The 17706-nt window shown below is 44.5% G+C and overlaps 1 protein-coding gene across 24 annotated transcripts in view; it reads right to left on the minus strand.

Annotated features, from left to right (window-relative positions):
- Positions 1-17706, minus strand: part of KIF1A (kinesin family member 1A) — a 158995-nt gene that overhangs the window by 77524 nt on the left and 63765 nt on the right. For 23 of the 24 annotated variants that reach the window (XM_007669296.3, XM_007669283.3, XM_007669272.3 and 20 more), the window contains 8 exons: positions 15045-15120; positions 8181-8260; positions 6629-6735; positions 3843-3926; positions 2495-2675; positions 2145-2217; positions 1739-1832; positions 184-332 (listed from right to left, as the gene is read on the minus strand). In XM_007669296.3, coding sequence (XP_007667486.1) covers positions 184-332; positions 1739-1832; positions 2145-2217; positions 2495-2675; positions 3843-3926; positions 6629-6735; positions 8181-8260; positions 15045-15120 — 844 coding nt within the window. The remainder of the gene's footprint in view (positions 1-183; positions 333-1738; positions 1833-2144; positions 2218-2494; positions 2676-3842; positions 3927-6628; positions 6736-8180; positions 8261-15044; positions 15121-17706) is intronic. The other variant, XM_016228024.3, reaches the window with a different exon arrangement.

Here is a 17706-nt window from a genome sequence, read left to right on the forward strand (position 1 = left end):
GCCCGGGAAGTTAAGTGACTAGTCCAAGGTCACCTAACAAGTAAGTCGTAGAGGCAGGATTAGAACCCGGGTCTCCTGACTGTCAGTTCCAAGCTCTTTCCGCTAGACTACACTGTCTTCTATCCAGCGAAGTCAGTTCAGTCGGTCTTCAAAAATCAACCATGACGTGAATAGACGACTCACCTTTTTCTTCAGTTCAACACTAATGGCGTTGGCCTCCTTGAGGAAAATGGCGTTGCCCCAGAGTAGATCTCGCAGTGAGGTGAACTGGTACCACTTCCACTTCCTGAAGGCCCACAGTGCCAGCTCAAACTCCCTTTCAGTCCACTGGACTGTCAAGACAAAGACTTCATATGATCACAGAAGGGAAGACCCAAACTGGTATTCCCTAAACCCTGGGTTCCCCAGAAAGATGGAAAATCTGCTCTGATCTAATTGTTAATCTCCAGAAAAGCCAAGGAATTCTTTGTTAATGGGATCTATTTGCTTTCACAACAGCCTATTCTGCAGCCTTTACACATTAGAACTCGTTTTGGGGGATGGGGAACTGGGGCGGGGACTAGTAATAATAATAATAATGATGATGGTATTTGTCGAGAGCTTACTATGTGCCAAGCACTGTTCTAAGAACTGGGGTAGATACAAGGTAATCAGGTGGTCCCAGGTGGAGCTCACAGTCTTCATCCTCATTTTACAGCTGGCGTAACTGGGGCACAGAGAAGTGAAGTGACTTGCCCAAAGTCACACAGTTGGTAAGTGGCAGAGCTGGCATTAGAACCCATGACCTCTGACTCCTAAGCCCGTGCTCTTTCCACTAAGCCAAGCTGTTTCTAGGCCTAGTGGGCCTTCTAGACCTTCTAGGCCTTCTAGACTAGTGGGTAGGAGTGGAGGGAAGGCAGAAATAGAGGATTGTGCAAATAATTAACTCACTAAGAACAGAACTCTGATCCTAAATATTGGTAGGCTTGAACCGATAATTCTTTTCTTATTGTGGGTGTTTTTTCATACTATTTTGGGGGTATTTTTTCATATTATTAGGTATCTTTAAAACAGGATTGTCATCCTGTTAGGGACCCATGGTAATGACCTCCTTTCTGACCCAATAAAGAAAAGAACTTCTCATCCAACTTCTGTGGCCAAGACATGCAATAGCCTCTAATTGATTTTTATTGTCTGGTCATCAAGAATTGATTAAGAGTAAGGAACACTATGAAGGGAGTATGATGAGGAAATGAAAAAAAGAGAACAATCCTGGTAATGAGATTAATGTCTTAGATGATGACTGATACAAGAAAAAAAGAAAATTTCATGGGCAGAACCACGTTAAAAGTGCGTTAGTTGCTAGCATCCAGATCAGAGGCTGACAAATCCCTTTGTAAATCCCTTGACAGTGGATTATGGCTTTCGTTTGTTCTATTCAGAATCAATTGTATTGAGGAGGGATAATAAATTCTCAAAATTGCCTTCCCTCTTCTTTACTCTGGCGAACTTCCATGCCAATTCCTCGGGGCCTGTTTATGAAACCTCCATTTTTTTTCCTCAAAGAACACTCTGTGATTATATGTGCCTATAATTACTGAGGGCATCAGGATCCCCTTTTTCCCCATTCATTTTGGTTTTAGGACCTAGCGGCTCATTGCCAGTCTTCTTCAATGGGCCCACGTGTCCAAATTCACTGAGTGTCTGGTCCCCCCACTAACACTTTTCTCATTCTGCATCTCATGAGAACTTCCATTACCTTCATCTTCCGGTTCTTCTTCTTCTTCATTGACCTCTGGGTAATACCTGGAATCCATCTGCTTTTGTAAAGCCTCCAGCTTACTCTCGTAATCCTTATGGGAGAAGAAAACACATTTTTACCAAACTTTAGCATCCCAATTCCAAGACTAAGACCTTTTAAATGCTAATAAGATACCAATATCTCTCGTTTTCATGATTTTGAAATTCTTTTCCATCTTGCCTCTCTAAAGGGCGCCAAACTCAGAATTGTTTCTGGCAATGAACTATTTCCCTGAACTATTAAAACACTGTTCCTACTGTCAGCTGTATAGGGCCTAGTGTCTAAACTTGTAGGTTTTCGATATGGGGGGTATTAAAGAGCCCCAAGCAGAAGACATGAGTGCTCAGATCTGTGTTCTTCATACCAGCCTTTGCTGTTCCAGAAGGTAGTTGGCCTCTTCTCTTTCCTTGCGGTATTGGTCCTCAAGTTCCTGAAGTCTAAAAAAAAAAAATAAATACACAGAATGAAAAAAACGTAGGCAGAGGCAAAGATAGTTAAGTAATCAATAGTATTCATTGAGCACTTTCTGTAGGCAGATCACAAGCACTAAGCAATTGGGAAGGACCAATAGAGATTAATGGTATAATCGCTGCCCTCAAGAAATTTACAATCAGAGGGTATTGTTAATTATATTCAATCCTTAAAATTATTCTCCTTTGTTCTCAGTTCCCACTGACCCGTACTCCTACTCTCAGCCCTCACTTGGCCCCTCACCTCTGTTCCATCTCCTGCTTCATGTCAATGCCTTGTTTCTCTAGCAGCTCTCGCTGTGCGAAAGCCCAGTCCACGGGTTCAGCCGGGGTCTCCGCACATGGGGTACGCTCCCGTTCTTGGCGCGCCTGTTCAGGGTGATTGAATCGAAACACGTGGCTCTTCCCCATGATGATGCGATTTCCTGTTGGTACACAAACCAAATTGGCCCAGAGAAATGGCAGTCTATCTAAGGTGGGAGCTGAAAGTGGGGCTGGCCGAACAGTGGAGTGGGGGGTGGGTAACGTCAGTAAGCTCCCTATTTCCTAGGAGATCCTCTGTTAGTCTTCCCTGACTAAGCACTCACTCCTTTCCTTTTTTCCCCACTTCCCATCTGCGCCACCCTGACTTGCTCCCTTTTTTCATCCCCGCTCCCAGCCCCACAGCACTTACGTACATATCTGTAATTTATTTATTTATTTATATTAATGTCTGTCTCCCCCTCTAGACTGTAAGCTCAATGTGGGCAGGGAATGCATTCATTTACTGTCATATTGTACTCCCTCAAGCGCTTAGTACTACAGTGCTCTGCACACAGTAAGTGCTCAATAAATATGATTGGCTTACTGACTAATCTGCTTCCTCTTTTGTTATTGTTAATACCTTTACTGCAAGGCATATTTTGTCACCTTAGGGAGACTCGGACTGTGACCTGCAAGTCCCGGGCTCTGCTGACTGATTGCTGTTTCACCTTAGGGAAATCACTTAACATCTTTGCGACTCAATTTCCTCAACCATAAAATGCGGATTGAATGCCTTTTCTCTTTCCTAATTAGACTGTGAGTCCCACGCTGGACAGGGACTGTGTATGACCTGATTAATTTGCATCTACTCTAGAGCTTAGAACAGGACTTGATGCATAGCAAGCACTTATCAAATACCATATAAAAAAGGAACAAATAAGAAGTCCCAGCCCCACGCCAAAAGAATGAATGGTTCGTAGCAAGGAAAGCACTGGCCAGGGAGTCAGAGAACTTAGATTCCATCCCCAGCTCCGTTCCTGATTTACCATATATCCTAACAAAAGCGACCTGATTTTTCTGTATCTCGGGCTCATCATTCTAGGAAATGGAGTCAGCATGGCTTGCCACTTGTTTAACTCACAATGAGACTCCTGAATAAGATAATCTGGAAACAGTTTTATATCCTAGAGAAAAACATCTGTGAAAATACACAGCACTGTGTCAAAGAACTGGAGACTGTGTGCATTTCAGAAAAATGTTTGCGAGCGGTCATCTTGGGCTTGAGTTAGACACCCTTCCTCCCTCCCAGATAAGAACTCTCAGAGTACACTTCTCAGATTCGAACTTACCAGATCTCAGTATACTGGGCTCTGTCACTTTTTTGCCATTGACGTAGGTGTCCGCCCCTTCACACGGCTCCAGGGTCACTACTGCTGTGGGAAAAGAGGAGAAGGGAAAGAGAGAAAGGCAGAGTGTTGGAAAATAGATAACGTGACTAAGTGGATCACTGGTCCCTTACCTTATCTGCCGATGACCTAAACAACATGCTACATGTAAAGAGGCATGTGAGCTGGGTTGAAAACGGAAGCTCAAGAATCCTAGTTCCTACAGAACAATGGTTTGCTCTCCGACTCTGTGGCAATCACTTAATTTCCGTGTATCTTAATTCCCCCATTTGACAAAGGGGGAAAAAATTTTAAAAGGTCATGAGGGAAATCATTAATTAGAATAACCAAATGAACCAAGGCCTTTTACTGAAGAGTACCCTGCAAGTATTAAATAGATAAGACCGAGTCAGAGAATTACTATAGAAAATTCAGGTTTGTCTGAATTAGACATCAAGCCAGAAGAGTCCACCTCTGGGTAAAGAATTGAATTGAGGGACAGTTAAAGAAAATGAATCCCTGCCAAGAATCTGTATTAGAAAATTATGGGGTCCACAGAAATATCACGGACCTTCTCTCTCCACTTTGAGAATTTTAAACGTATTTCCAAGTCAATCCTCATTAATAAAGTGCTTTGCACATGGGAAGTGCTCATTAAATACGATTGAATTGAAACTCTATGACTCGGTGCTTATCACTAGTACCATTATGTATGGTTCATTTATTCAATCGTATTTATTGAGTGCTTATTGTGTGCAGAGCATTGTATTAAGCACTTGGAAAATACAATTCAGCAACAAAAAGAGACAATCCCTGCCCACAACGGGCTCGCAGTCTAGAAGGTTGCTTTCATGGCACTGGTCTAGGAATACAAAACATTCACTCAGGGTGGAGGTGACATGTCATGAGAGGGCAGCATATCAGTAAGCAATCTGAGCGGGATGTGCCTGTGGGATGGGAAACGTGTCATTTTCTGGCTCGTCGTTAAGCGTCTGTGTCTCTCCTGAGTGGATTCGACATGACTCTCAATGACGGGCAGTAACTCCAAGAGGGATTATTTGTGCAATTCAACTCCCTTAAGCAGAAAAGAATGAATAAAGGAAAAACCCATCCATTTCACAGAATTCAAGTGACCAAGTAGGCACTGATTTCCAAATTGACTGGACAAAGCCCAAGGTGAGGATGCAAGATATGTTGAGACTATTAAGAGTGGGAGCCCCTTAGGGGGACAGGGACTGTGTCCAACCTGATTAACTTGTATCTACCCCAGTGCTTAGAATAGTACTTGGCACATAGTAAGCACTTAACAAGTACCATTATTATTATTATTATTACTACTAATAATGATATAGTGCTTGAGAACAGTTTTTACACAAAGATGGAATGGGTTAGAAACCACCACTCTAGAAGAAATCAAAATGCAAAATACCTCAAGGCTGAACCATCGGGTGTTTTAGAAGGTGGTACATCTCTTTTCCAGGTTACGTTCTCTAATCACAAATCTGATTTTCAGAGTGAAGTAGCGTCATTTCACAGCATGGTAGAGTGGCACGCCTGCCCTTTTAAGGGTCACCCCTGTTCTAAAAGGGGAGGAACTGCTGGTGGGGTTCATTCCAGCAAGAGCCTAGGCTAGGAATAAGGCTTATGGGGGAAGCAGCGTGGCTCAGTGGAAAGAGCACGGGCTGGGGAGTCAGAGGTCATGGGCTCTAATCCCGGCTCCGCCACTTGTCTGCTGTGTGACCTAGGGCAAGTCACTCAACTTCTCTGTGCCTCAGTTACCTCATCTGTAAAATGGGGATTAAGACTGTGAGCCCCACTTGTATCGACCCCAGCGCTTAGAACAATGCTTGGCCCATAGTAAGCGCTTAACAAATACCACAATTATTTTTATTATTAGTAGGAGGAGAGTTCAGAAAACCTTGGTTGCTACTTAAGGGCTAGGAAGGGTAGAAAACTAGAGATGGGTGGGGGCAAGAATCACTTGCGTGGGAGAGTCTTTAGACTGAAAAGGATGCTAGAATCTGAATAAAGGGCAGTTTTTGCTTTCTTTAATGGAGTTTTTCACCTCAAGTCTGGTAACTATTGAGAAGTCCAAAGAATTTCTCACTCAGCCTTTTGGGTTTTTATTCTGGGTTTTTTCCATTTTATATAGTTGTCAGGCTGCCATCTTTATTGCCACCTTCTCCTGAAGTGAAGAGAAAAGAAGCAGCATGGCCCGGTGGATAGAAGGCGGGCCTGTGAGTCAGAAGGACCTGGGTTTTTATCCAGGCTCCACCACTTGTCTGCTGCAATAACTTGGGCAAGTCACTTAACTTCTCTGTGCCTCAGTTACCTCATCTGTAAAATGGGGATTAAGGCTGTGAGCCCCACGTGAGACATGGACTGTATCCAACCTGATTATCTCGTACCTACCCCAGCGCTCAGCCTGGGACATAGTAAACACCTAACAAATACCTTTTTTAAAATAAGTGGACTGTTTCCCTACTGCCAGGAGATGTTTTTTGAGATCATGATATTGATTTCACTGCTTTGAGGGAAGGGAGACTGAACTGTGATATTTAGAAGCAGAATTTTCACCCATTCCCAAGGATAGGCTGCTCTTCTTTAAAAACACAGTCTTGCCAATTATCCCAAGAATGTCTCTGAGACCTCAAAGACCACAGAAGGACACAGAAGCGTTTGAAATTGGGAAGCCTGAGGTAGGCGTAAAAGAAGTTGCGAGTCCCAAAAAATTTACTGAATGGGAATACCTTCGGTGCCTGCTCTGGTATCACTTCGGAAAATGCAGTGCTCCTCTTTGATGAAGTGTCCGCTCAGAACAATATCTTGCCTCCTCTCTCCGTCTTCTCGCCCAACCCTAGATCCAGAAACATATACTCGTGACGTTGTTGACCCAGTGAGCTTACAGCGTGACTGAGAAACACCACTGTCAGGCCAGTCTGGGAATCGAGGAGAAAGATGACCCGGCAGTCCGATCTCCAGGTAGATCTCTTTGGGTTTTATTTAGCTTTTGGGAAGCAGTGTGGCCGAGGGGAAAGACCACAGACCTAGGAGTCCCAGAACCTGGATTACAATCCCAGCTCTTCCATTTGCCTGCTGTATGACCTGGGGCAAGTCACTTTACTTCTCTTTGTCTCAGTAAAATAGGGATTCAATACCTGTTCTCCCTCTTACTTTGACTGTGAACCACACGTGGAATAAATAGGGACTGTGCCTGACCTGATTAACTTGTCTTTACACCAGCACTTAGGACTATGTTTGGCACGTGGTAAATTCTTAAAAAACACCATAATAATCACTATTCTTTGGAATTGCACCAAAAGCACGCTGTGCAACTTTGGGTAACTTTCTTCGTGGTTCATGTTGACTCAATTATTCTAGTTATAGTCATCTGCTACACAAGGGATGTTAGGAAAAGTCAGTAATGCTTGTGAAATATTTGGAGAAACGGGAAAGAGGGAGGTATAATCATTTGAAATTGGGAGCCAACATGTAGAAATGGGAAACTGGAGGAACAAAAGCTCCTGAGTGATATTTCACAGCTGAGTGAGCTCAACAGTTCTAGGCTTTCTAGTTCTAACCTCATCAAAGTAATAGGATGAGACTGTGTTCCTCTTTTTACTGTTGTACTCTCCCAAGCACCTAGAACAGTGCTCTGCACATTGTAAGCACTCAATAAATATAATATAAAATAGAGAAGCAGCGTGGCTCAGTGGAAAGAGCATGGGCTTGGGAGTCAGAGATCATGGGTTCCAATCCCCGTTCAGCCGCCTGACAGCTGTGTGACTTTGGGCAAGTCACTTAACTTATCTGTGCCTCAGTTACCTCATCTGTAAAATGGGGATGAAGACCGTGAGCCCCACGTGGGACAACCTGATCACCTTGTATCCTCCCCGGCGCTTAGAACAGTGCTCTGCACATAGTAAACGCTTAACAAATGCCATAATTAATTAATAATTGACTGATTGACTCTGAGTGGAGTCATGGGTGCCAGTGGGGGAGCACGGTTCAGGGAAATGCTGAGGGAGGTGTCAGGATGGCAAGGACAGGTTTCTGTTCTAAGGAATCTTTCCCGCGGTCCCCACAGACCTGGAATCTTGTTTCCCCCTCTTTTCTGCTCTAGGAAACCTGCCCCACCCCTAATCATAGGTCTCTGAGCCTCAGTGGGGAAGACTGACCAGGAATCTGAGGGCCTGAGGTGGTCCTACGCTCCTCAGTAGCAGGAAGAGTAGTCAGAAAAACATGAAACCATAGTGACTCACTGCCACACTTATAGAAAGATTGCTGGAATATGTGTTTCACCTGGTTATCCCATCTTTGATGTAGTACAACAGGCACTCAGACATCAGCGGGTCCTCGTTCAGGTTGACGAGATGAGGCGTCTGGGAAAAAGAATGATAGAAATATTAAAATGTTCTCCTTAGAATGAAAGCAGTAAGCTGGTGAAGTCCCAAGTGCATTTTTAAAAGTCATCCTCTATACCCAAAGCAGCCCGTCGACTGTTGACTTGGCTAGATTCTATCTTCAGAAAAGGGAGTGGAGAAAGAGAAACGGAGGTGAAACGGTCTCTCTGAGGAGTTTAAGACCTTTTAAACCAGCCAAGGAAGACAGGGAGACAAAGAGTGAATTTTGAAAGTCTTCAGTCAGTTCCACTGAGAGATGACTAATTCAATCCATTACAGTGAAGAACTGTTCGAGGACATGCCATAGAATCGAAGAAGCAAGGAAAACCGTGATCCAAGATCTACATACCCAGCAAACCTCAGGAAGCTCTCTTTCTGATACACAACTACTCGACGCACACTGTGCAAGATGGAGCATAGTTCCCGGAACTCTACTAGTGTTGCCGTCGCTCTTCTCAGTTTTAGAACCTTTACTACCAAACCCACGGATACCATGATTCTCCAAGCAGCAATGAAGCAAAGGGCAAAATCCTGAAATGAGCTCTTTTTCCCTTAATGCAAACCTAGCTGTGATTAATTTCTTACAGAAAAAACTCCAGCACCAGACAGGAGCCCCCAGATCAGTCTTTGAGCTAGTGTGTTTCAGGTCTGAATGACATGCAAAGAAGTAGTCATTATCGCCAAGAGTGGATAACAGCCACCACTGGGCAGATAAATGGAAGGTCTGTCCTTGAAAAAGTGGTAATCCTAGTACGCTAGCAAACAGTGGTCCTTCAGCTGGGGTTTGTGATGGCTGAACCCAAGGAGGTCCTGAAAAAAGACCTTAGAAGGTAAGTACAAGATACTGGTTAGGAGAAGGGAATCATCCAACTTAACTCAGTTCCCTGAGTGGCTTCCCCAGTCGGGGAAGCAGCGTGGCCTGGTGGAAAGAGCATGGACCTGGGAGTCAGGACCTGGTTCTAATCCTGCCTTCACCACTCGCCTGCTGTGTGACCTTGCGCAACTCACTGAACTTCTCTGTTCCTCAGTTTCCTCCTCTGTAAAATGGGGATTTAATCCTACTGACTGGGAGCCCCATGTGAGATAGGGATTTATCTCTTATCTACCCTGGCACTTAGAACAGTGCTTTACACATAGTAAGTGCTTAATGAGAAGAAGAATAGCAATAATAATAACAGTAATAACTCTTGAGAAGCAGCGCGGCTCAGTGGAAAGAGCACAGGCTTGGGAGTCAGAGGTCATGGGTTCGAATCCCGGCTCGGCCACTTGTCGACTGTGTGACTGTGGGCGGGTCACTTAACTTCTCTGTGCCTCAGTTACCTCATCTGTAAAATGGGGATTAAAACTGTGAGCCCCACGTGGGACAACCTGATCACCCTGTATCTACCCCAGCACTTAGAACAGTGCTCGGCACATAGTAAGCGCTTAACAAATACCAACGCTATTATCACTGTCCATCTTTTCTACTGAAATACAGTTCAAAGGTCTACTATGAAAGCATGTGTATAATAGTAATAATAATAATGTTGGTATTTGTTAAGCGCTTACTATGTGTCGAGCACTGTTCTAACCGCTGGGGTAGACACAGGGGAACCAGGTGGACCCACGTGGGGCTCACAGTCTTCATCCTCATTTTACAGATGAGGTAACTGAGGCACCGAGAAGTGAAGTGACTTGCCCAAAGTCACCCGGCTGACAAGTGGCCGAGCCGGGATTCGAACCCATGACCTCTGACTCCAAAGCCCGTGCTCTTTCCACTGAGCCACGCCGCTTCTCATTAATACTATTGATGTCTCCTGTTCCCTTAGATTCCTCCTTCTGCCTGCTGTTGACTTTTCCCTTTATCCCAGGTCATGGGTAGGAGTACTCAGTCATAATGTCTTTGGATGGATTTTTTTTTTTAAAGTATTTTATTATGAGCTGGCTGTGAATAGTAAACTTTTGTAATATAACTGAGAAAAATATTCAGGTGGACAGTGGTGTTCTTTAATGCTTACTCATGCATGGGTTATAGACTTAGTTTTCTCTACTCCACACTCTGTACCTCATAACTTCTCTGTGCCTCAGTCCCCTCATCTGTAAAATGGGGATGAAGACTGTGAGCCTCACGTGGGACAACCTGATTATCCTGTATCTACCCCGGCGCTTAGAACGGTGCTCGGCACATAGTAAGCGCTTAACAAATACCAACATTATTATACCCACCAATTCTAAACCCAGTGCCCTTTCCCATTCTGCCGTGTTAAAGGAAACAGCTTGCACTGTTCTAGCACCTGAATTGGGAAATGTCTTAATAGGAAGCCTCATAGCGACTTATGAGTATGTCAAATTAAACCAACACATTAGACCCAATCTCTCTCCTGAACCAAACCACACTTTCCCAACAATCCAGGCCTTCCATTTATCCTGATGGCAGAGGTGGCTTCCAGCAGGGAAGAGAGAAATCGGAGGTGGAACTCAATCACTTCTCAGTGGTGGCCATTTGGGATGGTTAATTTGTGGCACATGAGAAATTTAGAAAATGATTTATCAATCTACTTTTTTGTTCTTAAAAAAGCCTGAAAAATGCTTCTAGCCTGAGTGCACACTGGACTTAAAAGTCCTATTATGCTTCCTAAGCAGTGCAAGATTTTCTGATTGAGAACCATTTCAAAAGAAATTGCACTCGAGATCCCCAAGAGACACTCTGCCCGTGTACTCAGGCACTCAGGGTCTGCCAAACCTCCCTCTCCGCTGTACGCCAGAGAGGTAATGCAGAGGAACAAGAAGAGACAAGAGGGCAGAAACTCTGAAGGGATGAAAACTCCCCTTCGTCCTTCCTCTGAGTGGAAACTGAGGGAAGGAATGGGACAGTTTTGGAAGTCTTCATGCCCCTTTTTAAAAATCTCATCTCGCATTTCTGATTTTTAGCTGCAGCTCATTTGAATACCTCCGATTGAATTGCTTTAGCCACCAACAGGAGAACTTGGGTGAGTTTCCACCCCTTGGGGTAACTCAAAGGTAGTTAACCCTTTTTACCACTCCAGTGCACTCCCACACCAACCTGCCTTGGAGAATACACCCCAACACTCTCTAGGAATAAATCCTGGGGTCTAATCAGCAGGGGCTAAAAAACGAAATGGAAAGAGACAACTCGAATAGTCTAGACAAATATAAACAGAAAAATACATTAAAGAAAATTAAACAGAAACAAATGATTATAACGAAAACGTTGCTCGCCGGTCCACTGTTCGGTAGGGTTCAGTGGCTCTGCATGATCGGCTCATCTCTGCTGGCCACACTGCTTTACATCATGCAAGAATTAAACACGGACTGTATCGGAGTTCTACAACTTGAGCCTCTGTTGAGTCTTTTTAACCCTAAAACCCTAATCGTGACAAAGAGAAACCCTTGGTTTCTGACACTCCCTGAGGTATTGTTGTTCCACCTTGAGAGTGCACAAAATCAGAGGAAAAAATCTCTTTTTTACGTGTAACAGGGTTTTGCCGTTTCAAATACGCATCTGATCCCTTGGAGGTTAGAACCAGATTATCTGTTTGGTGACTAACGAGAGAAAAGGCAAGAGGGAAGATGGGAGGGAATACAGAGAGAGAGAAATAATAATAATGTTGGTATTTGTTAAGCGCTTACTATGTGCAGAGCACTGTTCTAAGCGCTGGGGGAGATACAGAGTAATCAGGGTGTCCCACGTGAGGCTCACAGTTAATCCCCATTTTACAGATGAGGCAACTGAGGCCCAGAGAAGTTAAGTGACTCGCCCACAGTCACACAGCTGACAAGTGGCAGAGCCGGGAGTCGAACCCATGACCTCGGACTCTGAAGCCCAGGCTCTTTCCACTGAGCCACGCCGCTTCCCCTAATGAAGGAGGAAAACCGAGGAGGTAGAATGTGAACAAATGAGGGGGCCTTTGGCTATGTCTGTCCTTTATATTTAGGCTTGGTAATGGTAATTTACCGGCAGGACTCAGAGAAGCCTGATAAAGAACCACTTACGTGGTACTGCCTCCTCTAGCCCTTATCCTTTAGGACTGGCTTAATTCTCGGATCCTATTTAAGGTGAATTGAGGATTCCAGGAACCCAAGTCCCCAGAATGGAAATGAAATCAGAAAAATGCCTTCTATTCACCCGGGTCTCGTCTTTAATTCAGACTCTCTATTCCCGAGTCAAATCGTTTCTACTAAAGGGAAGGAGTCTATCTTCTCAATTTTTTACATTAACCCAGCGGAAATCATTTCATCGTCTCTCCAGTTTCTACTTTGAGAATTCTCCGTGGGAATAACCCTTCCCTCTCCCTCAGCTTTCCTGTCTCCCTTTCCAGCCCCCTGAAGTGCCCCCACATTTGCTCTGCATTCCCCTTCCACTCTCTTTCTATTCAAGGAAACGGTATATTTTTAAAATAATAAAAGTTATCGTTATGGTAGGTATTCAGCACTGTGCTAAGCGCTGGGAGAGATGCAAGATAATCAGATCAGATATAACTTCAATGCTACAACCTTGGAGAGAAGTAGCATGGCCTTGAGGATAGAGCACAGGCCTGGGAATCGGAAGGACCTGGGTTCTAATTCCGGCTCTGCCATTTGTCTGCTGCGTGACCTTGGGCAAGTCACTTAACTTTTCTGTGCCTCAGTTCCCTCATCTGTAAAATGGGGATTAAGACTGTGAACCCTATGTAGGCCAGGGAGTGTATCCAACCCAATTAGCTTGTATCTACCCCAACGCTTAGAACAGTGCCTGGCACAAAATAAACGTTTAACAAATACCCCAGTTATTATTATTATTATTATTATTGTTGCTTTTCTAACTGCCAGTCCTATTCCCCAGCCACTTTGGGGTCCGGCAATCTCGGGTTTCAGAGGTCCTGGACCCTAATCCCAGCTCCACCACATGTCTGCAATGTGAACTTGGGCAAGTCACTTAGCTTCTCTGCACCTCAGATACCTCATCTGTAAAATGGGGATTAAGATTATGAGCCCTCTGTTGGATATGGACTGAGTCCAATCTGACTAGTTTATCTCTCATCCAGTGCTCAACACATAGTAAACCCTTAAAAAAACCATAAAAAAAAAAAAGATAATGGACTGTGGAAATGAACAGTCAGAGCAATCAGGAGTAATTGCTTTCCTGACACAGTATGGATCAGGAGGATCAAGAAGTTGCTCTTCCCCCACCCGCCCCTCCTCGCCCCACAGCGCGGTGGTATATATGTATATATCTATAATTCTATTTATTTATATTGATGCCTGTTTACTTGTACTTTGTCTCTCTCTCTCTAGAGTGTAAGCCCGTCATGGGTGGAGATGGGCTCTCTTCATGCTGCATGCATTGTACTTTCCAAGCACCTAGTACAGTTCTCTGCACACAGTAAGAGCTCAATAAATACTATTGAACGAATGAATAACTGAATAAAGACCAGGACAACGAAAGTGAATGATGGAGCTCAAGCAGCACTACATAATGGATGGAGACAGGAGTCTCTCTCATTTCTTTAATCTTTATGACATTTTTCAGGGAATAATAATAATAATGGTGGTATTTGTTAAGCGCTTACTATGTGCAGAGCACTGTTCTAAGCGCTGGGGGAGACACAGGGGAATCAGGTTGTCCCACGTGGGGCTCACAGTCTTAACCCCCATTTTACAGATGAGGGAACTGAGGCACAGAGAAGTTAAGTGACTTGCCCACAGTCGACATTTTTAGGGAAGCAGCATCGCCTAGTGGAAAGAGCATAGGCCTGGAAGTCAGAGGAACTAGGTTCGAATCCCCGTTCTGCCACTTGTCTGCTACGTGCCTCGGTTACCAACTCTGTAAATTAGGGCTACGACTGTGAGCCCCACAGAGGACATGGACTGTGTCCAACCTGATTACCCTGAATATACCCTCACAGTGGTACACCACAGGACACATAGTAAGTGCTTTACAAATACCATTTTAAAAAAAGGACAAGAACCTTCATTCTGGAAAGGGGAATTTCAGTCAAATGAACACCCTCGGGCAAAAGTAACCATAAACAAACCTGAAGGGGCCTGGGCAGCCTCCATAGCCATTTCCATTGTTCTACTGTTTGCATCACTGATTCCTAGAGGGAAACATCTAGAGGTTTAATGCTTCTGATCTTCTTTCCCTTCATTTTACAAGGGGCAGGCTCTTCTGCTCGTTGAGAAATTTCACTGGGACGATTTTTAAAATTACTTTTGAGAACTCATATCAATGACCAATGCAAAGGACCATTTATGGGCTGTGAAATATTCTTGCGGTCATTTCTCCAGTCCTGAAAATGACTTTTTGATGTAGCCCGTCTCCCAAAAGAGCTATGATTTGGTGTGCAGAGCAAATCCCCCAAACTTGAACTTCTAAATTTTAATCAAACTCAGTCACTGACTCATTAGAAGGGAGTTTCTGCTGAGATACTCAAACCCCTCCTGAATCCCTTAGGGAAACCTGAGAAATGCTTGAAAAGAGCCCAATATAAGGGTTCAGTTGATCTGAATGGATAAAAGCAGCAGATATCCTAGTTACTAACGTAGCAGCACTACAGTAGAGGATTTTGAAGCCTCAAATTGTGACCTCCATTTTTCCCATCGGTAATTAGGGATAACAGTCCCTCACATGATCCTTATTGAGGATTTACTGAGCAATAATGGGAGAGCAATCCTGTAAAATACAAAGTTCTCTAAATATGTCCAAAGGTAACACCTCAGGAAATCTGACATTTTGTTGTATGGGATCTGATAGATTCCGGAAAGAGTAGTTAAGGAGCCTTACCTTTTTAGGAGAGAACACCCCCAGAGTACCTCCATCTTCTCTCATGGCCACGCCCATTTCAGCCAGCAGGGCCTCTCTGAGAAAACAGAAAAAAAAATCAAGTTCTCCGTAGACTGCGATTCTATGCTCAGCATGGGGAGAAGGGGCAGAACTGGTCAACAAAATCAGCTAGGGGATGGTCCAGGCTAGGGGAAGAGGAGCAGCCAAGAAAATTTACACTGACCTTGGACCTGGGTCCTACCATAAACAATTTTAGGACTAAAGGAAGTCAGGCAGAAGACGAATCAGAAATGCATTCTACTTTCTCTCTCCCTTTTCTTAAGGATTTTGCGGTAATCGGTGTTTCCGCATATGTCTTCTGCAGGAGATTTGTGTTCTCTTGGCTGCAGAAGGAGCTGTGGAAGTGTTTGAGAATTACTAAAGGTAGATGGCACCAGGGCAAATTTTATGCCATCGCAACTGAGAACAGTTGTGAGAAGCAATGTGGAGGCCCAAGGATCTCCCGTTCCAACTACTATCTTAGCTACTAATTTTCGTTTTTTTCAAAAGTCTTAATTTAAATTATTTTATCTTCATTTTGCTATTTTTGCTTTTTTTATGTGTAATTTGTTCATTCAATCGTATTTACTGAGCACTTACTACGTGCAGAGCACTGTAGTAAGCACTTGGGAAAGTACAATACAGCAATAAAGAGAGACAGTCCCGGCCCACATCAAGCTCACAGTCATTCTTACTGTTCTGTGTTGATGGTAGGAAATGTACCTGTTTATGGTTATATTGTACTCTCCCAAGCATTTAGTTCAGTGCTCTGCACACAGTAAGTGCTCAATAAATATGTTGGAATGAATGAATGCTTAGACTGAGAGCCCTAGATGGGACAGGGATCGGATCTCAACTACTGTTCTTGAATTAATCCCAGATCTGAGTGTGATAGTGTTGTCCAGGTCAGGAGGGACCCTTAATATTCATTAGGTTGGAGTTTAGCCACTAGCACTTAGCTCCCCCAAGACCCCCTCCAGAAGAATTCCATCTGCATAATACACTCAACACTCACCTGATGATATCAGCTTGAGCACAACCAGTTTCAAGGGGTGGAACTGGGTCAGGAAGTGAGAACTAGAGAGGTTATACAAACTCAAGAAACAGGAAGAGAGTTTTTTCACCAGGGGCCTGGGGGAGAGGTACATCCAGCATGAAAATAAAGAGATGCCGTGCTCTCTTTTAGGGATGGAAGTTATTCCCTTGATCCTTATCTTCCCTCCCAAACCCTGTCCTCTCCCTGACTTGTCTGTCACTGTGGACAGCACTACCAACCTTCGCGTCTCACGAGCCCGCAACCTCGGTGTCATCCTTGACTCTGCTCTCTCATTCATTCATCCCACACATCCAATCCATCAACTAAACCTGCCAGGTTCACCTTCACAACATCGCCAAGATCCGCCCTTTCCTCTCCACCCAAACTGCTACCTTGCTGGTATAATCTCTCATCATATCCCGACTGGATTACTGCATCATCCTCCTTTCTGATCTCCCATCCTCCTGTCTCTCCCCACTTCAGTCTATACTTCACTCCACTGCACGGAGTATCTTTCTGCAGAAACGCTCTGAGCATGTCACTCCCCTCCTCAAAAATTTCCAGTGGTTGCCTACCAACCTTCACATGAAGCAAAAACTCCTCACTCTTGGTTTCAAAGCTCTCCATCACCTTGCCCCCTCCTACTTTACCTCCCTTCTCTCCTCCTACAGCCCAGCCCGCACTCTCCGTTCCTCTGCTGCCGCTAACCTCCTCACTGTGCCTCATTCCCGCCTTTCCCACCATCGACCCCTGGCCCACGTCCTACCTCTGGCCTGGATTGCCCTCCCTCCTCACATTCACCAAACTAATTCTCTTTCCCCTTCAAAGCCCTACTGAGAGCTCACCTCCTCCAGAAGGTCTTCCCAGACTGAGCCCTCCCTTCCCTCTGCTCCTCCTCCCCGCCCCATCGCTCCTACTCCCTCCCTCTGCTCTACCTCCTTCCCCTACCCACAGGACTTGTATCTATTTGTACATATTTATTGCTCTATTCTATTAATGATGTGCATTTATCTATGGTTCCATTGATCTATTTTGATGGTAGTGATGCCTGTCTACTTGTACCTGTGTATTTGTTTTGTTGTCTGTCTCCCCCTTCTAGACTGTGAGCCCGTTGTTGGGTAGGGATTGTCTCTATCTGTTGCCAAATTTACTTTCAAAGTGCTTAGTATGGTGCAGAGCACACAGGAAGCACTCAATAAATACAATTGAATAAATGAATCTGAGTTCATCTGAGGAATCTGCAGACAGCATGATTTCAGGGGAAACTGCTAAGTGCAGGATAAGCACAGTACACACCCTGACTGCTTCAGAGCTCAGCATCGGGCAAAAGTAATATTAAAGCAGTATCAGGTGGAGGTTTTTCGTAGCCTTGAAGAAGAGAACCAAGCCAGAGGCACCAAGATGGTGGGGGGGGTGGGGAGGGAAAGAGGGGAGGAGAAGGTGGGGAGGGGTTCTGATGTGAATAACCTTTCTCCCACCTGGTTGTATGGCATCTTCAGCCACAGATGATACCAGGAGTCCACAATGTCCCCCTTCGCCTCAGGTGGTCTTTGTTTCCTGAAAGCCCTCTTCTTTGAAATCTGTCCC

The sequence above is a fragment of the Ornithorhynchus anatinus genome, chromosome 7 (assembly GCF_004115215.2).
Source record: "Ornithorhynchus anatinus isolate Pmale09 chromosome 7, mOrnAna1.pri.v4, whole genome shotgun sequence".
Taxonomy (NCBI): domain Eukaryota; kingdom Metazoa; phylum Chordata; class Mammalia; order Monotremata; family Ornithorhynchidae; genus Ornithorhynchus; species Ornithorhynchus anatinus.